Genomic DNA, 25,233 nt, shown 5'->3' with positions numbered 1-25,233 from the left:
GTCCCACCTTGCGGGGTGCTTGGCCATCATATGTCTGCGCATGGTGGTGGTGGTGAGGCTGTTGGTGTTGGCTCCCCGGCTGAGCTTTGCGCGACAAAGGTTGCACACCACTGTTCGTCGGTCGTCAGGCGTCTCTGTGAAAAACTGCCAGACCTTAGAGCACCTCGGCCTCTGCAGGGTGGCATGGCGCGAGGGGGCGCTTTGGGAAACACTTGGTGGATTATTCGGTCTGGCCCTGCCTCTACCCCTGGCCACCGCACTGCCTCTTGCAACCTGCCCTGCTGATGCCCTTGACTCCCCCTCTGAAGACCTGTCCTCCTGAGTAAGCGTTGCACACCAGGTGGGGTCAGTCACCTCATCGTCCTGCTGCTCTTCCTCCGAATCCTCTGTGCGCTGCTCCCTTGGACTTACTGCCCTTACTACTACCTCACTGCAAGACAACTGTGTCTGATCGTCATCGTCCTCCTCACCCACAGAAAGTTGTTGAGACAGTTGGCGGAAGTCCCCAGCCTCTTCCCCCGGACCCCGGGAACTTTCGAATGGTTGGGCATCAGTGACGATAAACTCCTCTGGTGGGAGAGGAACCGCTGCTGCCCAATCTAAGCAGGGGCCCGAGAACAGTTCCTGGGAGTGTTCCCGCTCCTGAGCAGGTGTTATTGTAGTGGAGTGAGGAGGCTGGGAGGAAGGAGGAGCAGCAGACAGAGGATTCGGATTGGCAGCAGTGGACGGCGCAGAACTGCGGGTAGATGATAGGTTGCTCGAAGCACTTTCTGCCATCCAGGACAGGACCTGCTCACACTGCTCATTTTCTAATAACCGTCTCCCGCGTGGACCCATTAATTGGGCGATGAATGTGGGGACGCCAGAAACGTGCCTCTCTCCTAATCGCGCAGCAGTCGGCTGCGACACACCTGGATCAGGAGCTTGGCCTGTGCCCACACCCTGACTTGGCCCTCCGCGTCCTCGGCCGCGTCCACGTCCTCTAGGCCTACCCCTACCCCTCAGCATGCTGTATTACCAGTGATTTGATTTCACAGGCAGGAAATAAATTGGCGCAAGACTGCAGGCCAAATATAATTTTTTCCCTTTTTTGAAAACGAAAGGCCCCACTGCCTCTAGTGAATGAATAATCTAAGTTTAATAACTGTGCTGTTTTCCTGCTAATGTGTCACAGAACGTGAGGGTAGCAGAGTTATTAACTGTGGCAGAGCAGGTATTTTTTTTCCCAATTAAGGAAAGCAAATGGCGAAGCCAGGAGTAAAACGTAGCTGGGTGCGTATGATTTTTACAGGTTGCACACGCAGCCGACACGTGTCCACCGGCGTTAGGACGGACAGAGGCAGGACAAATAGAATTATTTTCCGTTTTTTTGCACCAAAAGGCAGCACTGCGTATATTCTATGAACATGAGAAGTTTAATAACTGTGCTGTTTTCCTGCTAATGTGTCACAGAACGTGAGGGTAGCAGAGTTATTAACTGTGGCAGAGCAGGTATTTTTTTTCCCAATTAAGGAAAGCAAATGGCGAAGCCAGGAGTAAAACGTAGCTGGGTGCGTATGATTTTTACAGGTTGCACACGCAGCCGACACGTGTCCACCGGCGTTAGGACAGACAGAGGCAGGACAAATAGAATTATTTTCCGTTTTTTTGCACCAAAAGGCAGCACTGCGTATATTCTATGAACATGAGAAGTTTAATAACTGTGCTGTTTTCCTGCTAATGTGTCACAGAACGTGAGGGTAGCAGAGTTATTAACTGTGGCAGAGCAGGTATTTTTTTTCCCAATTAAGGAAAGCAAATGGCGAAGCCAGGAGTAAAACGTAGCTGGGTGCGTATGATTTTTACAGGTTGCACACGCAGCCGACACGTGTCCACCGGCGTTAGGACGGACAGAGGCAGGACAAATAGAATTATTTTCCGTTTTTTTGCACCAAAAGGCAGCACTGCGTATATTCTATGAACATGAGAAGTTTAATAACTGTGCTGTTTTCCTGCTAATGTGTCACAGAACGTGAGGGTAGCAGAGTTATTAACTGTGGCAGAGCAGGTATTTTTTTTCCCAATTAAGGAAAGCAAATGGCGAAGCCAGGAGTAAAACGTAGCTGGGTGCGTATGATTTTTACAGGTTGCACACGCAGCCGACACGTGTCCACCGGCGTTAGGACGGACAGAGGCAGGACAAATAGAATTATTTTCCGTTTTTTTGCACCAAAAGGCAGCACTGCGTATATTCTATGAACATGAGAAGTTTAATAACTGTGCTGTTTTCCTGCTAATGTGTCACAGAACGTGAGGGTAGCAGAGTTATTAACTGTGGCAGAGCAGGTATTTTTTTTCCCAATTAAGGAAAGCAAATGGCGAAGCCAGGAGTAAAACGTAGCTGGGTGCGTATGATTTTTACAGGTTGCACACGCAGCCGACACGTGTCCACCGGCGTTAGGACGGACAGAGGCAGGACAAATAGAATTATTTTCCGTTTTTTTGCACCAAAAGGCAGCACTGCGTATATTCTATGAACATGAGAAGTTTAATAACTGTGCTGTTTTCCTGCTAATGTGTCACAGAACGTGAGGGTAGCAGAGTTATTAACTGTGGCAGAGCAGGTATTTTTTTTCCCAATTAAGGAAAGCAAATGGCGAAGCCAGGAGTAAAACGTAGCTGGGTGCGTATGATTTTTACAGGTTGCACACGCAGCCGACACGTGTCCACCGGCGTTAGGACGGACAGAGGCAGGACAAATAGAATTATTTTCCGTTTTTTTGCACCAAAAGGCAGCACTGCGTATATTCTATGAACATGAGAAGTTTAATAACTGTGCTGTTTTCCTGCTAATGTGTCACAGAACGTGAGGGTAGCAGAGTTATTAACTGTGGCAGAGCAGGTATTTTTTTTCCCAATTAAGGAAAGCAAATGGCGAAGCCAGGAGTAAAACGTAGCTGGGTGCGTATGATTTTTACAGGTTGCAGACGCAGCCGACACGTGTCCACCGGCGTTAGGACGGACAGAGGCAGGACAAATAGAATTATTTTCACTTGTTTTACAAGCAAAAGGCAGCACTGCGTATATTCTATGAATAATAACTGTGTTGTGGCCCTGCCTATACAATTCTTTCCCTGCAGTATCAATGGAGGGTGGAATGCTCTGCAGAGGCGATTTTGAGAAGCAAAAAAAAATGCAGCACAGCTAACAGCAGCCTGGACAGTACTGCACACGGTTAAATATGGCCCTAGAAAGGACCGTTGAGGTTCTTGAAGGCTACACTCACTCCTAACACTCTCCCTGCCTATGCAGCACTTCTGTCCCTAATGCCAGGTGCAACGCTCTGAAGAGGCGATTTTGAGAAGAAAAAAAATGGCACTGCTAACAGCAGCCAACACACAGCTATCAGTGGCCCTAATAAGGACCTTTGGGGGGTCTTGAAGCCTACACTAACTACCAATTCTTTCCCTACAGCAGCTCCGGTACAAACAGCACTGTCCCTCAGCTAACTCACCAGGCATCTGAGCCGAACCGCGGGAGGGGCCGACTTTTATGTTCGGGTGACACCTGATCTTCCCAGCCACTCACAGCAGGGGGGTGGTATAGGGCTTGAACGTCACAGGGGGAAGTTGTAATGCCTTCCCTGTCTTTCAATTGGCCAGAAAAGCGCGCTAACGTCTCAGGGAAGGAAGTGAAAATAACCAGAACACCGCATGGTGTTCGTTACGAATAACGAACATCCCGAACACCCTAATATTCGCACGAATATCAAGCTCGGAAGAACACGTTCGCTCATCTCTAATGTTTATCAAATGGAAAGTGTGGGGAATATCTAAAGAAGAATATAGTGCAGTCTGCAGAAACTGTAGGGCAAGTGTCAGAAAAGCAAAAGCTGATAATGAATTGAAGTTTGCAACAGAGGCCAAAAGCAATAAAAAGGATTTGGGGGGTATGTCAAAAGCAAAAGAAAAGTCAAAGATGCTAGTGGATGCTTACAAGATGAAAATGATGAATTGGTTAAAAATGATGTTGAGAAGATGTGGTGCAAATATATTTGGCTATTTGTTGCCCTCTATCTTGTATTCAGACAGCCATGAATGTTCACTTTATAAATTACTAGCGTACCCGTCGCTCGTTGCTGCGAAGACAGACATACATACATACTTCGTTTTTATATATCTAGATGACGGCAGCAGCGACCACTGAGGTTTTGTAGGCCGCTGCTTCCCCCTTGCAGGCTGAATAAAATAGCCGTTGTGTGGAACATCCAATTTATCCGGCTGCTGTGGCTTCTTGGGAAGATATCCTAGTACATGTTTGCCCACTTCCAACTCCAATGGAGACTGACTGTAAATGGCTGGCGTGCTCTAGTATTTATGGTTCCAAGCTGTACGTGTCATTGCATACAGTCTATCTATCTATCTATCTATCTATCTATCTATCTATCTATCTATCTATCTATCTATCTATCTATGACATCAGGAAATGAGAGAATTAGATTTTGTAGGCCGCTGCTTCCCCCTTGCGGGCTGAATAAAATAGCCGTTGGGTGGAACATACAATTTATCCGGCTGCTGTGGCTTCTTAGGAAGATATCCTAGTACTTGTTTACCCACTTCCAACTCCAATGGTAATTGGCTGGCGTGCTCTAGTGGTTCCAAGCTGTACGTGTCATAATAGAGCCTTAATGACATCACAATGCAGCTTTATAGAACATGTTGGGGCATGTTCAAGGGCGTCCGATGTTGATGACATCAGTGATGACATCACAATAGCAGGTGGCTTACTTATTCGATCTATGTGGGGGGGTCGTAACTTTCGACGACGCTCGCGCGCGCGCCATTTATCGTAGAATAGTTTTACTATGCCTATAATCTTCCCAGGAGTGTACTCAACAACTTCCCAAAGTTTCATGGCGATCGGATGAATGGTGTAGTAGCGCATAAAGGACAAACAGACAGACAGACATGCACGCACGCAGACAGACATACATTCAATTTTATATATATTGATAAGGATTGTATAACTGAGTATTATAGACCTGCTGGAACCAAGTTAATATCTACACAAAGTACCACTATTGTCTATAGAGTCTTGTGATTCTATTGTCTAATTAATCATGCAAATCTATCATCATTGTCTTAAGACTGAACTGTGGCCTCATGTATAAATAAGGCTTAGTTCTGTCTTTGTTTTAAGAATCAGTTTTGTTTGTCTGATCTGGTTAAGCTGGTTTAGACGCAACGATAATCGCTCAAAAGATGTCAAACGACTTTTGAGCGATCATCGTTGTGTCATTTACAGCACAAGATGATCGCTCAAGATGAGTGATCACCTTGCGCTGCCAGCGGAGGATGCAGAAGACAAGCGGGGTGTCCCTGCTTGTCTTCTGCATCCAGATGTTCATCCACTCCAAGTGCCTAGCTGTTATACAGCCCGGCGCTCTGAGCGGAGGATGCAGAAGACGACAAGTTTTCTGGACGTCGGCATAAAAATCTTCAATGGTTTCCTCCTTGGCATCTGTCGTTGGGGCATAGACCTGTTAGATTGAGATGTTCATTTGCTTACCAAATATCCGGATAGCGCTGATACAGTCACTGATTGTTCTAAAACTTTCTACTGCCTTTGAGGTATGTTTGTTTGTAATAAAGGCTACTCCATTCCTCTTGATTTCATCGTGTCTGGCATAGTGCAATGTGAAGTCATCGGACTGAAAATATTCATTACCTGTCCAGGGCAATTCACTAATCCCAAAAACATCAATTTTAAGTCTTGTCATTTTGTGTTTCACAATGTCCAATTTCCCTAGACTCATGCCATGTACATTCCATGTTGCTAGTATGTGAGCTTTGGTACAGTGCAGTCCTTTCCTTTCATCATGAGGTGCATTAGCAGTTGGGCTTCCCGAGGGCTTTCCCCCAGTTGTGTAATGAGAAAAAGGCTGACTACTTGTACTCAGACCTTGCTCTTCCCCAGTAGCATTTAGAGAATCCTTTGACCCCAAATTTTTGTATGGTTAGCTAGATTGGGGCTGTATAGATAGAGAAGAGAAGGGGGCTGTGGACTGAGCCCTGGGGCACCCCAACAGTGAGAGGAAGTGAAGAGGAGGTCGAGCCAGCGAAAGAGACGCTGAAAAAGCAGTCAGAGACATAGGAGGAGAACAAGGAGAGAACATCCTTTAAGCGGATAGAGCAAAGCGCAGCAAGAAGGAGGTTATGGTTGACTGTGTCAAATGCAGCAGACAGGTCAAGGAGGATTAATAAGGAGTGGACGGATGGAGACATTTGAGGAAGGTGAGGAGTGTGTGGGAGCTATGCATGGGTCAGGAGAGCATGGAGAGGTTGATGTAGATAGAGTGTTTTGGGGCTGGACATAGGAGGAAGGTGTAGAGGCAGGCAATGAGGATAGTGGTAGAGGTTAGAGCAAAGATGAGGGTGTTAATGTGCAGGATGTTAGTGTTAAAGGGGTTGGCCTGCCTCCTGCTCTGTTGAGCGACCATGTCGAGATACGCGGCACACTCAGTTGAGCAGTTGAGAAGGTGAGGTGGTGATGAGGCATGTGCCAGATGGAGCAGGCAGAAGCATAGACAATGGTATCTGCTGGAGTTAGCGGCAATAGTGAAGTCACTCACCCGGTCCAGAGGCGGTGGACACAGAGCAGGAGGGTAGGCAGGCGGCACCTTCGCAGTTGTGGGGGGACCCCCAGATCAGGTCATGCTTCCGTCAGCAGAGCAGGAGGGCCCTAGCCCAACACTTCCGGTCGACGTCGTCCGGAAATCGAGCCTGTGAATGGTCGGGGCTGGTAGCCCACTGCAAATCTCTGTCGTGGAGGAGGCCTTCGACAGTCTTTGGAGGTTCCCCAGAGACTGGAGAGATGATACAGGCCTTGGCAATTTTCATTGCAGTTTGTGGAGTGGGCCCTGAGTCGAGCTGGAAAGTGGGAGGAGATGAGACAGGCTCCTTTGAGCGCTTGGTGATCAAGTCCGGGGATGGTCTGGGCTGCTAGGCTGCGGCAGGATGCTGTCAGAGCGAGACCTTAAAAGATCTCAGGAATGTTCCCCAGGCCGTGACAAGCTGTGGCAGGCTTGCTCGGTGCAGGATGTCATTGTGTTGGGCCTTACTGAAGCAGGGCTCACCTGAGCACGCGGGCACTTGGTCTTAGCGGCGGCGTATGGGAACAAAGATGGTGCAGGCTATCAGGCACGTCCTGAGCACATGGACGCCTGGTCCTAGTAGCAGTGCGCGGGAGCAGAGATGGTGCTGGCTGTCAGGACAGCTGCGCTGGGGGAGGTACTGTTGGAGTTCGCTGCTGGGATTTGTTGTACTATATGGTTTTCAGCAGCATAGCTTCACAAGTGGTGTTGATTGAGCTAGCTGGGTGTGGATTGCCCCAGCCAGACAATCCCCAAGGTCTGTTGCTCATATATACCAGCTCCTATGCTACAGTCTGCTGGCCTTTTCTTTGTTTGTTCAGTGTTGTACTCCTGCATATCTGTGCATGTGGCTTGACATGAGGTGTCTGTGCAGTATTCAGGATGTTCAGTGTGAACAGTGTCATGCTCATGCCTGTCTGTGCGGCTCTCTGTGCGTGTAGTGAACTGTGTGTTGCTGTGGGTCCTTTATTATCTGGAACGAGGTAGGTCACTAGGTTACAGCACGGGGTCGTGCCTATTGGGACGATCGCCCCACTTGCAGGCAAGTTTCCTGGGGTTAGTTGTATCGTTGGTGTAGGGACCTGCGAGACAATGAGGAACCGTGAAGTTTATATATGCAGGTATGCTTGGCGTGTGTTTTGGGCATTTATCAGCCATTGGTTCGTGTCTGCCTGTGAGTATGAAGCCTGTTTCACAGTTCTGCTGTTCCGTCCGGTTTCGCCAGTTCGTGAGTGTAAATAGCGTTACATTTATGTCTATTTCTCAGTCATGTCTGTGAGATTTAAGTCCAGTTCACAGTTCTGCAGTTCACAAGCTGGTAAGACTCTGCTGTGTGTTCATGTCCCATTTTGATTTTAGACTGAACGACAAATGAAAAGTTAAGATTCTCGTTCATCATTCGGTCGTTGGCTCGTGTTTAAGCCGAATGATTGTTGTTCACTTTCGCCTATTTGAACGATTTTTTGTTAGCTACGTTGAGACATAATAATTATTGCTATCATAGCGGGGTTACTGCCGAGACGCGTACTGACATTATGTAAGTAGGCCAGGTTCTGATCCTGCTTTTGTCATTGTTGCGACAACTCCTGAAAAAGTTCTAGAATCCGAGCAGGTTTAGAGCCAGTGGGATCCATAGCTACAGTATACTGTTAGGGATTTAATGTGGATCCGCTGTATTGCCCAACCAGTAGATGGATCAGACCGGCAGGGCAGACAGCCAACTCTGGAAACACGGATGCTCACCGCTGGAGGCATGGCTTAGAATGCAAAGGTGACCAGGGGATCTAGCCCTATGCTGCCTAACAGCAGAGAATTCGCCTTGACAAGGGCGGCCCTGCGTGCGAACCTAGGCGCTGCTTAACCCTCTCAGGACTGGTCACCAGGAAGCTAGATAACACCACACCGTTTGCAAAACCAAGGAGTGAGCAAGTTCAGGACCAAGCTAAAAGTACTGAGCAAACTGAAGACCAACCACAAATTGCAGACACAGGAACAACAGGAGCAGCTGCGACATGTGCTTACATGAGAGCACTGTCAGGTCTGAAGCCTTTATATAGTGGTGAAGAGATGACAAACAATCTGCAGCTTGATGGAAGAGGCAGAACCAATTTAACCATGGATATGCTGGAAAAAAAGGCAATCACAGATCCAAAGAACACTGTCCATGTCTGCCAGACCTAACAGTAGCATTGCTCACAAGCATTTTGCATATTTTTTTATTGCAGATGTCATGACAGTAGCAACATGGAAGCAGGTTCTGGCTGATGTCACAGCATTAGCCCAGCCTGTTATCCCAGCCATCTTCCTGCTGTATACGGTTTAGTGGTTTGTGGGGAACTGGTTTTCCTAGCTGTCCAATCAATCTTAGGCTGGTCTCACACAAGTTTTACTGCGTATTATGCATGCAGTTTTTGTGTGCGTAATACGCAGTACCAATCTCCTATAGTTGCATGCTCTAGCTTAGCGAGTATTACGAGTACATACATGCCAAGATAGTGGGGATTGGTGGCCGCTAGCAAACAGTCATGTGAGCCCGGCCTAAAGTGTGGTGTATAAATTCTGCCCCCATCCTCTCAGAGGGTACTGGTTATTCCTCCATATAGTGAAGTTTTGGTCTGCTCAACATCCTCCTTTCTGACACTCAAATAAGTCCCTGGTATTCTTACTTATTACTTGGTGTAATATCTGCTTCCTATTACTGTTGTGGTTTTAGTTTATTTGCATCTGAGAATTGTCACTGGTTTCTATCATCTTGGGACAGACTAGGTATCCCCTATGTTCCGGATGTGGGGCAGCCCTTGTTGGGGTGATCGCCTTGCATTTAGGCAGTTTTCCCTTATTAGTCTGACAGGGTTAGATTTCCCTTTCCCCATTGTTTAGTTTGTTATTTAAAGTTTTATCTCCGAGTTTTCTTACAACATGTATATCCATCCTTTTGGACAACCATTGCGTCGGATGAGGTGCTTTTGGTGTCCGGCTCATACGTGACATCAGTTTACATTGTCCAACTGTGTACTCCTTCTGCTCAATTGCTATAGGTGTGGAGTGGTACACTGACCCCAATGCATGTGTGATGGTCTGGGGGCCCATCACATACAACAGTCGGTCACCCCTAGTAGTGGTACAATGACAGCTCAGCGATATGTTCAGGACATCCTGCCACCACATTTGTTCCTCTCATGGCAGCTTTTAAGAGGCAGCAGGATAGTGCTCAGCCGCACACACAACATTGTCATATTTCCGTGCCTGCCCGGTAGCCGGATTTATCACCAATGGTACATGTATGGGACCATCTGGGGCGCCAACTTTGAAAACCTACAAGTTTTCATGATCTACAGGCTCAGTTTTAGTAAATGTGGAGCGATGTGCTGCAGGATACCATACAAAACTAACCTGTAAACCAGAGTGAAACACTAGTGTAAAAAGTAGATTCCATTTTAGAAGTCTCAAGGTAATCATGTAGTTCATGGTCGTAAACTTCTCTTTCATCTCCTCCCCTTTGGTGATTTATTCTAGATCATTTGTAATTCTTTATCCTCTCTCCCATTCTAGAGACCATCTTCAGAGCGTGTCCTTCTGGATGGAAACAAATCGGTCTTTTCTGTTACTACTTCTCAATGGATAAACTGTCCTGGAATGAATCTAGAGATGACTGCATCATAAAAGGGGCAGGTCTCCTCTTACTCAAAACTGAGGAGGAAAAGGTAAGAACAGTCCCAAGGACCCAGTCATCTAAATTCCACTGCATGTCTGACTACTGCACTTCAAAAGTATAAAATTTATTTCATACATCAAGTCACAAAATATTTATCCCCTACCCTAAGGCCCTATTTATATGGTATTATGGTTTACATTCTTACAGGAGTGATAGACCCTTTATAATCCATTAAAGGGAAACAGTCACCTCCTAACAGTACCATAAACTAAGTTGTTGTGTTGATCAGGGAGGTGATGGGAAGCTGGGTGATGTATTATAGTCATCCGCTCTCCCGATCCCACGGTGTCATCCGGGAATAGGTTTGTTTTCTTCACAAATTACCTCAACTAGAAGGAAGTGGCACCATCAAAGGGAATTAATGTCAAACATATTTTTAAAGAATTTGTTTTGGGGTTTTTATGTCAAATCTATAGTTAAAAAATCCTAAATTCCTGCATTTTTCACACTGACCACTAAGCTTAATAATAGTATTACATCTGTGTAGGGCTTATTTACCCGCACAAACACTAGCAACATGACATATGATGTGAAAATTATCCTTTGTGGGCCACCAAACATGTATTTATCAAGAACACGTGAGAAACACATAACAACACAAACCGTAATGGGAGTGCTTTCCCTCACCAACACATTGGGCTAGGTGGTCCCCGCCTGCAAGTTGAACAATCGTCTTGATAAGGATGGCCCTACATCACATAACTATAGGGCTTAGACTATCCCTAGATGAGCGATAGGGACAACAGACATCGGTAGATGACAGACAGAACATGACAGCCACACTGAACAAGATGTGAGTCAGACGTCTGCACACCAATGAATGGAAGAATTACCACTGAAGCCCGTGAGTGGCTGAGTGGTTACCTAATTATTGTACGGCACGTGATCATCTGCCGCTTATTCTGGGTTCTGTGCAGAGGGCACTAGGACTGCAGCGCTGGACGGGGAGCCAACGGGGTAGGCGAGTACTCAATTCTTATTGTCTTTAAATCCATTTAACTTTTCTTTTTTTTTTTTTTAAACCCCTGAAAAACCCCTTTAACCACTAGGAGTGCTCTTGAGCTTCTCTAGAGAGTGTGAAAATCTGATAAATGGGGAAGAAAATGGACATTGTGTTGGTTTCACTCATTTCTGAACGATCAAACTAGATTTTATGATGCATTTAATGTTTTTGTAGGAGGCCCTGGAATCCTCCCTTGAAACAGACCGCTACTGGATTGGATTGAAGCGTGAGAAAGATTCTACAGACAACTGGAAATGGTTGGATGGATCAACGATGTCCTTCGGGTAAATATGATTTCTGTACAATACAACAAACTTGATATGGATAAAAAACAGTCTTCACAAAGGGGAGGAGAAAGTAATAGAAAGAAACAGTATATATAGAAGCACATCATTCATGTCATGTATGTTGGTGATGTAATACTAATTACTATATCTATTTTTATGTGGATTTTGGCCATGCATGTTTTCCATGGTCGGTGTTTTGCATTTACTTTATGTATATAAAGGACTCTAATTAGTATGGACAGAATACAGACTAAAGACAGGAGTAAAACTTTATTAAATGCCTGCTGGCCCAATTTTCCATATTTTCCCTTATGTTTGACTCATTCCAGTTTGGCATCGTGGTCTAATTGGATCTCAGGTGAGACAGGGCATTAATGTGATACTTAGGACTTTAGTGAATTCAAGTTAAGTAGTGCTCCGATACAAAGTCAAAAGATAGATGAACCCAGAAACAACAAGGAACTATCTGGTGTGTAGGCTATGTGCAAATTGGACAAACCATTCCAACTTCAGTCCTGAACGACCAATATAAATCCATCACTCACTCCGTCCAACACACATGGACATCCACAACTGGAGACCACCCTGGTATAGCCCACAAATCCCGAATGGCTTCAGCACAATGTGGAGCATGAATGGAGAAAAAACATATAATGCAGCACTCAGGAGTGAGAATTGTGTATGATGTAAAATGTGAGGCAGAATTACAAAAACAAATTATTTCACTAGGGGGTAGTGGATTTACACTTACCCTCTTAAGATCCTGAAAGGCACATCACAAATGACTTCACCGTTCATCAATGGACAGGAAACTCCAACATAGCAGGAAATCCAGGATTGTAGTATTCCAGTAGCATGCAAAGCGTTTTAGAGGACTGTACACCACCATGCCTCTTCTCTCAAGCATATATGTTTTTGGAGTTGATTATAATAAATTGGATGGCCATGTTTGGCCCTGCCCCCTAATGCTAGGCCATGTCCACTTTTTGAAAAAGTGGCGGTTTGCAGTGTAAATGCCCCAGAAGTTGCAGATTTGGAATTTATCCAAAAATTGCAAGTTTTGGACACCAGAATTTAGGTATTCAAGGTATACTAAATAAACCTGTCTTTATGTCATGTTTGCTGCTTTCATCTTATCTTACCTTATCGAATGCTTTAAAAAAAAGAAACAGCATCTCTGGAGAACCTGGTACCTTTGTGCAGTACATATGCGGCGACCGAGCAGAGGCTGGCCATTGCAGGGGAAGACCACGGAGAACTAAGATGGTTGTTACAGGTGGCTCTGTAATATCTCCTGACAATGGCGGCAAAGGGCCCGGCTCATCGCGTGCAGTGCAAACAAACAGGGAAAAGTCCACAATAACAATAGTTCCCAAACCGATATGTCACGTGACGCCAGTACCTCTTCCTGAGTAATCGGTCAGTCGGTTTAAATAAAGGGTCCACAGTCAGTAAGATAGTTTTCAACTGGAGGTACACGGTTGTTCTTTACTCAAAAAATCCAACTCTGGTTCTTCAAGCATAAAGTATATATGCAAGGTTTAGGCATAACACTTCTGGTAATTTCCTTTCAGTTCCACTCTGTTGTACATGCACATGCGTTCTTTGGAGTCACTTTCCTTCCCAATATCTGGGTGTCCACAGTCTCCGTTATCTGACAGACGTTCCCTAGAGTTATGCTCCTGACATGGTGGGAGCACATAATAATGCTTTTCCTTACTTGCCCTCCAACAGTCATAGCAGGAATTCCAAACTCCGAGCTTCAGTTCCTGTAGGAAGTATACGCCATGGCAAATGACATACGCCTGCGGCTCTGCGCAGGCAGAAGCAAAACGAGCTTCAGCCTCCCGCTGACACGTCCTCCTCCACCGACTACATTTCTCAACTCCCTACTCACTCTATAACTGCAAGAAACAAAGTTGCTTTTTGTTTCAGATATAGTGGCATTTTTCTCAGATAATAGTGCAGTTTTTTTTGTGAGGATTTTAGTGTGATTTTAATTTCTGTCATAAATCCAAATAAAGAGACAAGCGGCTTGGCTTTGAGTGAAGTAGTTGCTTGTTTTATTTCAGTCCTTGTGCGATGAAAATACAGGGGCTTAATTTCTGTTCGTTTATGCGGATAACAGGCGTGGAATTCAATGTCCATAGGGATAACATTGTGACGCAGAAATGTCAGCGTGAACTAATTCGTGTGAAGGGGCCCTTAGATGCCCCTGCAGTCGTGCTGTACATGAACTGAGTACTTGCTGCTAGATGCGTATGTTGACGCTTCTGGGCCCGATGCAAAACCTGTAATGGGGCCCCCAACTAATGCTTTATTCATAGTACTTGGATCCCTGTATGAAGAAGAGAGGCCTTATGGGCCCCCTAAGGCTCCTGGGCCCGGGTGCAACCGCATCCCCTGCATCCCCTATAATTACGTCCCTGTTTGCTGCTGTGATCAGCTAATCATTTGGGTATTCTTGCAACAAAAACCATCCTACGCAGACAGCCTTGGTAATGTTAAATAAAACTGTCAATGAACGTAGGGAATTCTATAGTTACATAGTGTGGTTGAATAAAGACTTGTCCATCAGGTTCAACCAACGGATGGGAAAGAACGTGTACCGAGGGAAGTGCCAATTCAGAAAAAGAAGAAAAGTTTCCCTGCGCTCAAGGACTTGAGAGATTTAAATAGACCTGGTGGTCCGGAGGTTATATTAACTAAATTTGATCATGCAATGCGTTTCAGCGTTTTTAATACACCTTTCTCAAGCATGAAACACTTTTTTTCTTTTTTTGAATTGGTAAGTATCAAGCCTCGGTTACCCAGTGGGCTTCATTCTCTAGGATGCCTTTTCAGGCGGCTCAATTTAGAACCAAAGGAGGATGATAGGCAATCCTGGACACTAGGAGGCGATGGATTCCTTACACTGAAGGAATTCCGCGGAGCACTAGGTGAGTTATTGCCTGTTTTTACTACACATCTCTGCTTTTTTTTTTGATGGCAAGGCGCTGATAGATGTCTATTCATTTATTACCGAGGGAAGTAGTGAGGGCAATCTCTAGAACCCTGTTTCCCCCATAATGCTCTCCTAATTCTAGATGGCAATGAGACTGGATCAACTTTCAAATACCCAAGTAATCTATAAGAAGGTCCCTATCAGTTGGCCCCCTACCAATATAATATGTTGTGTTTCGATCGCCTTTTGTAGCACGATCGCGAATTTAACGCACAAATACGATTTAGTTAGCGCGATTGCGCGTTAAACTCGTGATCGCATGAACAAATGTGGGATCAGTTAGAAGATTTCTCTCCTCCCCACTGCCGCCCATACGTACCTCTGATTGGTGGTGAACGCCGGCGGGTACTGCTGCTCCCCGCCTCCACCAAAGTCTTCCTCCCTTCCTCCTGCTGCACACAAGCGCCGCTGTGACATGGAGTGATGGTTTTTCAGACCTCTGCTGCTTCTTCTGCTCTGTCGCCCAGCACTAACCCTGCGCTGTCCCTGGGTGAGTTCAAAATTTTTTCCCCTATTTTCCAGCTCCAAACGGTGGTGTGTCCTAAAATATGAGCCATACAGAAGTTATTCACTTACCTGCTCCGTTGCTGGCGTCCCCGTCGCCATGGTGCCGTCTAACTTCAGTGTCTAATCGCCCGATTAGACGCGCTTGCGCAGATGGGTCTTTTACCTTCGGCTCCGTCCGGCAGCAGCGGTGTTCTGGCTCCGCCCCCTTGTACGCGTCATCGTGTAGCTCCGCCCCCGTCACATGTGCCGATTCCAGCCTCCTGGATTGGCTGGAAGACGCTGAAGTTAGACGGCACCATGGCGACGGGGGCGCCAGCAACGGAGCAGGTAAGTGAATAACTTCTGTATGGCTCATAATTAATGCACGATGTATATTACGAAGTGCATTAATATGGCCATACAGAAGTGTATAACCCCACTTGCTATCGCGGGACAACCCCTTTAAGTTATTGTTCACTCAAAAAGTACATTAGATTTTTCTGCTACTTTTTTTTATTCTTCTCCAGGAACTGGAAAGATGGGGAGCCAAACAACAACAATAAAAAAGAGGATTGTGCTGAATCTCAGAATGGACCCTGGAATGATAGCTCCTGCACAGAAAAAAAGAAATATGTTTGCAAGAAATAGTCCTGCTCCTGAGTCTGGTGAACCTCTATAGGACCTGGACCGAAAGCTGAACCTGCTTCTGTACTAACTCTACTGCCGTACATCAGCCTTCTATCAACGTATCTATCTGCTTATACCAAAAAAAGGCTCAATTGTGTAATTTTAGAACCAAAAAATAGGTCAGCACATAGAGCTGAATAGAAAGTATCACATTTTATTTAGACATCTGAAAATATAAAAAGGCAATGAAATACATACACAGGAGGGGATGACACCTGAATGAGCAGGAACAGGGTGTGCCAATTCAATCGCAATACATATGTTGTAGTGATAGAGACATAGTGTTCAAATAAAGGGAACATCAAATACAGTAAAATCTCTACTAATGTTGGTAATCTGTCCAAAAGCAATCGGCTTTAACTTAAAACCGTTGTTACTCAAGGTAATTAATTACTTCCATATGAATCAATTTATTCATTCTAGACATTCCAAAAAAACAGACCAAACCACATTTAATGGAGATTAAATATGGTCTTTAATACCAAAAACAATAATAAATGAATATAAAAGACTACTATAAAGAATAAAAGAACATTTAACATGCTATTGCACATGTTACTGTGTGTTCTCTGTGCTGTTACATAGGACTGCAGGCGACATCTGCTGTACTGCAGTAAATAATTTGTCCTCAGGGTTATCACTGTGTTCTCTGTGCCGTTACATAGGACTGCAGGTGGCATCATTATCTGTCCTCAGCATTATCACAATGTTCTCTCTGCTGTTACATAGGACTGCGGGTGACATCTGCTGTACTACAGTACATCATCCATCCTCAGTGTTGTCACAGTGTTCTCTGTGGTGTTACATAGGACTGCAGGTGACATCATTATCTGTACGCAGCTTTATCACTATGTTCTCTCTGCTGTTACATAGTACGGCAGGTGACATATGCTGTACTACAGTACATCATCTGTCCTCAACGTTGTCACTGTGTTCTTCGTGGTGTTACATAGGACTGCAGGCCACAACTGCTGTACTGCAGTACATCATCTGTCCTCAGCGTTATCACTGTGTTCTTTGTGCTGTTACATTAGAGTGCAATTGTACAGTACTGTACTAGTGTAGTACCTGTCGCGATGATGGAGAAGGGTGGGTTGCATTAGCAGCAGGAGGAGGAGCCAAGCAGGAGATCACGTGGGTTCAGCAGCAAGGTCACATGGGCCGGCACATGCCGGTGTTATTAGACGCAACCAATATTCTAGAGATAAAATTGGGGCTAAAAAACCGTCTTACTTGAAATCGGCCTTAGTAGATGTCAATGCTAGTAGAGGTTTTACTGTAATTACTGTGGGCTCACACAAAAATCATCATAAAGTAATTTTGCCACACTCAGTCACCTGCAGCCCAACGCACGTTTCGCAATGGCTTCCTCAGGATTTAAATGCCGGGCAGGGATTGTTTGTAGTGAGGAAGGGATTTTAGACAGTTAGTATGTGTATGTATGTATATATATATATATATATATATATATATATATATATATATATATACACACACACACACATCAACAGAAAATGCTATTCTGCCAGTATTCCTATTTTTTCAATATCTAGTTTTCAGCATTAATGCGTATGCTTTATTAAAAAAAAAACAACAACACCACAGTCTTTAAAAGCTCAAGAACCCGCCATTTCTTCTTTCCTGGAGGTACAGGACATGAATATCCAGTAACATCCCTGGTAAGTCCCATTCTGTTTATTCCCTCCACCAGCTCTGCAGGACACTGCCTAGAAATCCTTTACAAGCACTGATTACACTCCTAGTGTCCTTACAATTAGTTCAATGATGGTCAAATACCAATCAAGACAATTAAGGCCCATTTACACACTACGGTTATCACTCAAACTTCATTCAAACAATGGCTTTTGAGTGATAATCATTGCATGAAAATGCTACCATCATTTGCTTTTCTGCCGAACGATGATTTTTAGTTCAGCAAAAACAAATATCCTTTAGCCCGCAGGCTGGTAGCAGGGATCCACGCTGTGATTCTCCAAGGGAGCACTGGTAACATTGTTTTCTGCCGCTGTCCCCCTGCAGAACAGTGGAGCTGTGTGTAGATAACAGACCAAACGCTATTATCTGCATACAGCAAAGGGAGGTTCATTTGCACGTAAATGAAGCTACTAAGCTACTAATAGGCATTAGTGCCCATTGGTAGTTTATGCAAAATGATCACTCAAACTGCCATTCAAGCGATCTTTTGAACAAATTTTGAGTGATCAGCTTTGCATGTAAATGGGGGTTGATGTTTACTAGTAGAGATGAGCGAACGTGTTCGGCTCCGCCCCTTTTCGCCCGAGCACCGAACTTTGCGAGCAATTCCGTGCTCGGGCGAAAAAAGTTCGGGGGTCGCCGTGGCAGCGCGGGGGGGTGCGGCGGGGAGTGGGGGGGAGAGGGAGAGAGAGAGGGCTCCCCCCTGTTCCCCGCTGCTGCCGCCCGCGCCGCCGCGCCTCTCCCCGCCCCCCGGCGCCGGCAGAATCTTTACGCGCGGACACTGAAGTCCTCGGTAAAGCCGGTGTCTGGGTGCGTAAGTGTTCGTTTAGAACACGTTCGCTCATCTCTATTTACTAGTCATTGTCATTTGCAAAAGACTTGTTTAAAGAGTCATATTGATTTGAAGGAATGCCGCCATCCAATAAGTGGCGCTGCAGAGGTATTGTTCCATCTTCCTTATTGTCATTTGCGCTAACTGTATAAAATCCCTTCCCCACTGTCAACCAGCCCTGCCTGGCATTTAAACCCTGTATTTGTCCAGCGATTGTAGGACGGACTCACAGAACTAATGTTAAGAACTAGAGACGAGCGAGCACGCTCAGTAAGGTCAGTTACTCGAGCGAGCCTTGCTCATCTCGAGTAACTGCCTTTTCCTCCGAGCGTGCTTGGGGGGGGGGGAGGGGCGGCGGTGGGGAGTGGGGAGGAGAGAGAGATCTCTCTCACTCCCCCTCTCCCCCCCCCCCCCCCCACTCCTTTCAGCTCTCCCCTGCCACCCCCGCTGCCCCCTCCCAAGCAGGCTCGGAGGAGAAGGCAGTAACTCGAGATGAGAAGGGTCGCTCGAGTAACTGACCTTACCGAGCGTGCTCGCTCATATCTATTAAGAACCCCTGCTCATGCTCAAATATTCCTGTGTAAATCACCCTATGCAAACTAGTGCCTAAATTAATGCTAAGAATATATATGTCAACAACATTCCCACCTTCAGTATTTTCGTTTCCTTTTTTTTCTTAATTTTTTTTTATAAATTAATTTATAAAACCTCCAATTATTTGGGTACTCTGCTCCATCGCCACTTTTCATTGTGCATTTTATGCTGTTACTCCATTACATTTTAGTTTCAAAAGGTTTTTATTAGAATAGCAAAATCTGATAATATGCCTTTTATGTAACTGTTAACTCCGTGCAGGGGCGCTAATGTCAAAGTAAGAGTACATAGAAATTTACAAAACTCCTATCATTTCCTTTTTTTAAGTTTTTTTTGGGGGCGCAAAGCATAAAAGCTATATACCCGTGTGTTGGTGCTGTATTGGTGCGTACTGTATCTAAAAGTCTCTGTGTGCGGTCAATTAGCCTTAGTTCTCAGAGCTATACAGTGGGTTAATTTTTTCTGGCCCTGCGCAGAGTCTCTCAAATTTACCAGTCTCTGTGGCCGGTGAATTAGGTCTTGGTATCTGCGGTATACCATGGGTTAATTATTTCTGGCCTTGCTTAGAGCCTCTCAAGTCTATCAGTCTCTGTGGACTGTGAATTAGGCCTAGATCTCAGCGTTATATTCTGGTTAAATTTTTTCTGGCCTTGCTCAGAGCCTCTCAAATCTACCAGTCTCTGTGGGCGGTGAATGAGCCCTAGGTATTAGCGCTATACAGTAGGTTAATTTTTTCTGACCTTGCTCAAAGCTTCTTCTACCTACCAGTCTCTGTGGGCGGTGAATTAGGCCAAAGTATCAGCGCTTTACACTGGTTAAATTATTTCTGGTGCAGCTCAGAGCCCCTCAAATCTACCAGTCTTTGTGGGTAGTGAATTAGCCCTAGTTCTCAGCACTATAAACTGGTTAAATTTTTTCTGGCCTTGCTCAAAGCCTCCTAAATCTACAAGTCTCTGTGGGCAGTGAATTAGCCCTAGGTATCAGCGCTATACACTTGTTAAATTCTTTCTGGCCTTGCTCAGAGTCTCTCAAATCTACCAGTCTCTGTGGGCGGTGATTTAGGCCTAGGTCTTAGCGTTATACACTGGTTACATTTTTTCTGGCCCTACTCAAAGCTTCTCCTACCTACCAGTCTCTGTGGGCGGTGAATTAGGCCAAAGTATCAGCGTTATACACTGGTTAAATTATTTCTTTTTTTTTTTTTTTTAAATCAAATTTTTATTACGTTTTTGCAAATACAGACAGGCGATGTGCATAGGTCAATATCGTCACAGGTACGATTATAATACGAATGTAAATGTAAGGCCACTTGTGATTGAGCTATCCCCGTTGTGCCTTGTGACCATAAGAGGTCGAGATCTCTTTCCCTCTGATAGACCCTTTAGTACCTGAGTCTCCAGAGGCAAGATTCTATAGATGCACAACAGAAAACATCAATAACCTTGAAGAATAGAGAAATAAGGAAAGAAAGATATGAGATGGGAAGGGGAGCGGAGGGGGGGAAGGTAAGGTAAGAGGGGTAAGGACAAGGGGGGGTGAAGGGAAGCAGCTTGATCCTAAACTAGGGAACGCGGGTAGGGTTCAGCTTCCATATGGGTTCCCCGCTGGGGAATGTATCTCAGTTTACGAACACGTCAAGGCATCTCACCTCCGCCCAAGGCCTCCACAAGTGCAGAAATTTTTCATGTGTATGGTTGTTCCAGCTCGTCAGCTCCTCCAAATTGAAGAGCAAATCCACTTTCCCTCTCCACTGAGTGAGTGTTGGTGGGGTTGTTTGTCGCCACAAGAGAGGGATCAAGGCCTTCGCTGAGTCAATTAGAAGAGCGACCAGCTTATTCTTTTTGGGATGAAATACTGAGGAAGATCTCCACAGAAAGATCAATCGGGGATAGCGCGATTTTAGGGGACACCTACCGCAGGACTCTCTCCACCCCCCTCCAAAAAGGTCTAATTGCTGCACACTCCCACCATATGTGGAGGTAGGTACCTGGTAATTGGTCACATCTCCAACATCTCTCATGTGGAGCCAGTTTATAAGCATGTAGCCAATGGGGGTTTTTATACCATCTGACCAGATGCTTATAATGTGATTCTTGTGAGAGTGTACAAGGTGATAGGCCGAAGGAAGTGCTTAGAATCAGATTCGTATCATTTCTCGAGAGGGAGATGCCCAATTCCTTCTCCCACGATCTTAAGAACATCGGTTTTGTCTCGGGGGACGAAGATAGAATTAGTTTGCGTAGAGATAATAATTTCCTTGTTTTATAGTTCGTGTTCTTTGCAATTCTTTCAAAGGGGGTTAGTGGTCTGGTAGTCTTGTGGGCTCTTATGATATCTCCTAGTCCCTTATTAACTAATATCCGATCCAGAAAGTTTAGCTTGATTGACAGGATTAAAGCTTGTATTATATTTTCTGAGGGCAAATGTGCAACTAACTGTAGGTCCTTTTAGCTCTAGGTCCTTGAATTTTCTCCACAGGGAGGTGGTGTGGGGGTCTGAAGTTAGATTGTTGACTCCAAGAAGCGTACTCAATGGCGCGATTGGTGAAGCCTTGGGGGCGAGGATGTTGCTCAGTTTATCCCAAACCTCACAGGGGCCTCTGATTAGTATATTGTGGTTTTTAGAACTGCGGGATTCTTGTTTTGAAGCCACATAGCTTCCCGTGTCAGGGTATCATTCTTGTCCCCTGCCAGCGAGGCTAAGAGTCTATCTCTGAACGGATGCGCTGTCTAGCCAGTATCCTAGCTGGGAGGCGCAATAATATTCAAAGATGTCGGGTAGACCCATGCCCCCCTCTGTCCGTCGTTTAGTCATGAGACTGTAAGCAAGCCTCGGTTTTTTGTGTTGCCAAACGAAGCTAGTGAAGGCTGATCTAAGAGATTTAAAGAAACATCTCGGTAAGTGGATTGGCAGCATCCTAATTTTATAGAGAATAATGGGAAGTATATATGTTTTTAATATATTTCTCCTCTCAAACCAGGAGATGCATGGGATGTCATATGATCTGAGTAAAATCTTTACCTGGGCTAATAATGGGACAAAGTTGGATGGGTATAGATCTTCTAGATTTTTTGTTAGTTTTACCCCTAGATACTCGATCGAGGAGTCGGACCACTCGAGAGGGGAGGAATTGCTAAGCGTGTTGCTTTTGTGTTTGGGGATAGAAATATTCAGGACTGTGGATTTTGATAGGTTTATTTTGAAATTAGAGAATGACCCGAAAGCTTCCAGGAGCTCAATTAGTTTCGGTATTCCTTTCTCTGGGTTACTAATCAAGAAGACTATATCATCGGCGAAGGCCGCTGTGGAGAGTAGATTTTTCCCACATTTTAACCCGTGTATTGAGCTATGCTGTCTGACTCTTTGTAATAGGGGTTCTAAGGCAAGGATGAAGAGTGAAGGGGAGAGAGGGCAACCCTGCCGCGTACCATTTCTAATGTCAAATGGCGGAGACATAATATCATTGATTTTTAGCCTCGCATGGGGGGCAGCATACAGAGAGAAGATAGCTGAGACAAACTCCGACGACATATTGAGATGAAGCAGCACTTTTTCCAAATATTTCCATTCTACTCTATCAAATGCCTTTTCGGCGTCTGTCCCCACTAATGCAAGATGAATTTTGCGTTGTTGTGCGTACTGAATTGCGTGGAGCAATCTGTGGCAGTTGTCTTTGCCCTCTCTCCTCCCCACAAACCCAGCCTGTTCTTTGTTGATTAACCCCGGTATATATTTTTCCAATCTCTTCGCTAGTAGTTTGGCCCATAATTTTACATCAAAATTTATGAAAGAAATGGGTCTGTAGTTACCGCATTGTTCTGGGTCTTTTTTGTCCTTGTGAATTAAGGTAATATGGGCTTCTTGAGCCTGCCTGGGTAGGGCTGCACCCTGTAATAAGGCATTAAATAGGTCGGTTAGTCTCGGGACCAGAGTTTCCTGGAATGCCTTGTAATAAGCTAATGTCAGACCATCTGGTCCTGGGCTTTTATTGGGAGGGGAGGAGATCAGTAACTTCTCTATTTCCGCGGGTGTGACAGGGGACAACAGGGAGCTAGACTCTGCTTTGCTTAATTTCGGAAGATGCGTCTCTTGGAGAAAGGAATCTATTTGCTTGGATGCATTTATAACCTCAGTGGGAGATGCGCCCTCTCTAATATTGTATAGTTTGGCATAGAATTGCTGGAATTCTTTAGCGATCTCTTCAGATGAAGTCACAGAGACTCCCGACTGAGTTTTAATGGCTTTGATCCATTTTCTCGTTCTGGCTTTTTTAATCAGAGCAGACATTAATTTGCTACCTTTGTTTCCCTGCTGATATGAAATATGCTTTAAATAGAGGTGTTTTTTATTAAATTTTGAATCGAGATAGGGGCGAAGGTCTCTTCTTGCGTTCATCAGTTTATCCAGATTTGCTTTTAATAGGGAGTTTTTGGTTAGTTGTTAATCTCACTATTAGTTTTAATTTCTCGTCAATCTCCCTTTGTTCTCGTTTTTTGGCTCTCGAGCCCAGGGCAATCAATAGACCTCTTATATAGGCTTTGTGGGCCTCCCACATCATTGGGATTGTAGTGTCCCCTTTGTCGTTTAACTGAAAAAATTCTTTTAGATGTTTGGACAGAGAGATCCTTTCCTCTTCTTTGTCTAGCAGAGAGGCATTTAGTCTCCACCTCCATTCCTTGGCTATCGGTTTCGGGATTCTTAGAGTGATGTTTACTGGAGCATGGTCAGAAATTGTTATTGGGCTCATCTCCGCGCCCTTAAGATTAGCGAGGAGATTGGAGTAAAAAAGAAAAATATAGTCTAGCCTCTGTTGGGTTAGATGTACTTGGGAAAGAAATGAGAAATCTTTAGTTGTCGGATGTGCTGACCTCCACGAATCTACTACTTCTAGATCCTGTAGGCTACGGTTTAGTTTCTTTAGTTTCGTTTGGGAGATATGCGATCTACCTGTGGATGAGTCTAACAGCGGGTTTATCGTTACATTTAGATCGCCTCCTAAAATAATCTGGCCTGCCGTGAAATGTTTTAGTGCCTCCAACTGTTTCAATAACCAGGCAATTTGGTCGGAGTTGGGGGCATATAGGTTAGCAAAGGTAATTTTGGTGTTTTTAATTTCTCCCCTAAGGAACAGCGCTCTGCCCTCCTTGTCCGAATATTGCGCATCGCAGATAAAGTTAGTGGATGCGTGAATCAATATGGAGACCCCTTTTGATGCAGAGGAAGGGTGTGAATTGTGGAAAGCCTGCGGGAAGTGTCTATTCGATAAATTGAACAATTTATCCCCTTTAAAGTGTGTCTCTTGTAGGAGAACAACCCTAGAATTGTACCTTTGCAGTAAATGTAGGATGTTGTGGCGTTTTCGGGGCGAGTTGAGTCCCTTGACGTTGAACGAGGTAATGTTTAGGTCCTCCATCTCTTTTTCGTTCTAGCTCCTGAAAAATAAAAGGTGTGAGTAAAGGTACCCTGTTCCAAACGCCCACACACGGATCCCAGCTGTTGATTCTTCTTTTAGAGGGGTGGGGGGGGGGGGGGTATGGATAGTTGTAGGAGAGGTGGGAGGGGGTTAGGTAATGGAATAGAAAGTAAGAGAAAGAGTAGATAGATACACTTAAGATATACAACAAATATCTGATAATGCTACCAGGATCTAATATCAGACTCCAGTAAAACAATGAGGGTTTTCTTTATCACCGTTCCCTCTGTTTGTTGAGGACGGATTATTTTAACTGCAATAAACAACAACTAGATTCTTGAGTGTTGCCCGATTGGGTTTGCACACTCCGAGTCCCTTCTTTTGATGGGTAAGAAACAGGAAACAGAAAGTCCAGCTCTATATAATGCAACTTCTGCAGGAAACAAACAATGGAAGGCGGGTAGCCGAGAGAGAAGGAAAGGAGGGAGGTAAGCATAGCTGTAATGTCCTCTTTCCAGAAGTACATACCAGTCCTCCTCCTTCTGGTCTGAAGGTCAGAAATTAAATACCTATATCAGGATTCTCTCCATCCGCCGCAACATACTATGCCATACGAACCCACTTCAAGATGTAGTAGGAAGCAAGTTCATCTCCGCTGTAACGTATTTTCAAGTGTCCTCTCCTCCGATTTCCTCTCTGGACTTCTTCTTTTTATTTTTGGGTGATTTAGCGCTGCTGGCCAGTTGCCACTTCTCGGTTTGAGGTAGCCTGGTGAATCTTGGGAGTTCTGGCAGAGGCATCCAATTAGGGAGTTCTATTGGATCTATGTCGAGGAGCTGCCAACAGCTTTGGAGGTCCTCCGGCG

The 25,233-nt window shown here is 45.0% G+C and overlaps 1 protein-coding gene across 1 annotated transcript; it reads left to right on the top strand.

The window, feature by feature from the left end:
- The first annotated feature begins 7,900 nt into the window (after window positions 1–7,900).
- LOC136610200 (CD209 antigen-like protein A) lies at window positions 7,901–15,856 on the top strand. Its single transcript, XM_066589442.1, has 4 exons — window positions 7,901–7,949; window positions 10,184–10,335; window positions 11,524–11,633; window positions 15,654–15,856. Exons 1-4 carry the CDS (start codon window positions 7,901–7,903, stop codon window positions 15,772–15,774), a joined length of 432 nt encoding a protein of 143 aa, XP_066445539.1. The 3' UTR covers window positions 15,775–15,856.
- The last annotated feature ends 9,377 nt before the right edge of the window (window positions 15,857–25,233 follow it).

This window comes from Eleutherodactylus coqui, chromosome 2, assembly GCF_035609145.1.
Source record: "Eleutherodactylus coqui strain aEleCoq1 chromosome 2, aEleCoq1.hap1, whole genome shotgun sequence".
NCBI classification, from domain to species: domain Eukaryota; kingdom Metazoa; phylum Chordata; class Amphibia; order Anura; family Eleutherodactylidae; genus Eleutherodactylus; species Eleutherodactylus coqui.
The sequence above is the reverse complement of the archived record's forward strand: the minus strand, read 5'-3'. Positions and strand labels throughout refer to the sequence as shown.

What these genes read in the sequence shown, in the direction of transcription:
- LOC136610200 (XM_066589442.1), top strand. Translation starts at nt 7,901, where the DNA reads ATGTCTGTGAGATTTAAGTCCAGTTCACAGTTCTGCAGTTCACAAGCT. An exon ending in GTTCTGCAGTTCACAAGCTG is followed by an intron (nt 7,950 to 10,183) that starts GTAAGACTCTGC and finishes CTCCCATTCTAG; the next exon opens with AGACCATCTTCAGAGCGTGT. An exon ending in GGATCAACGATGTCCTTCGG is followed by an intron (nt 11,634 to 15,653) that starts GTAAATATGATT and finishes ATTCTTCTCCAG; the next exon opens with GAACTGGAAAGATGGGGAGC.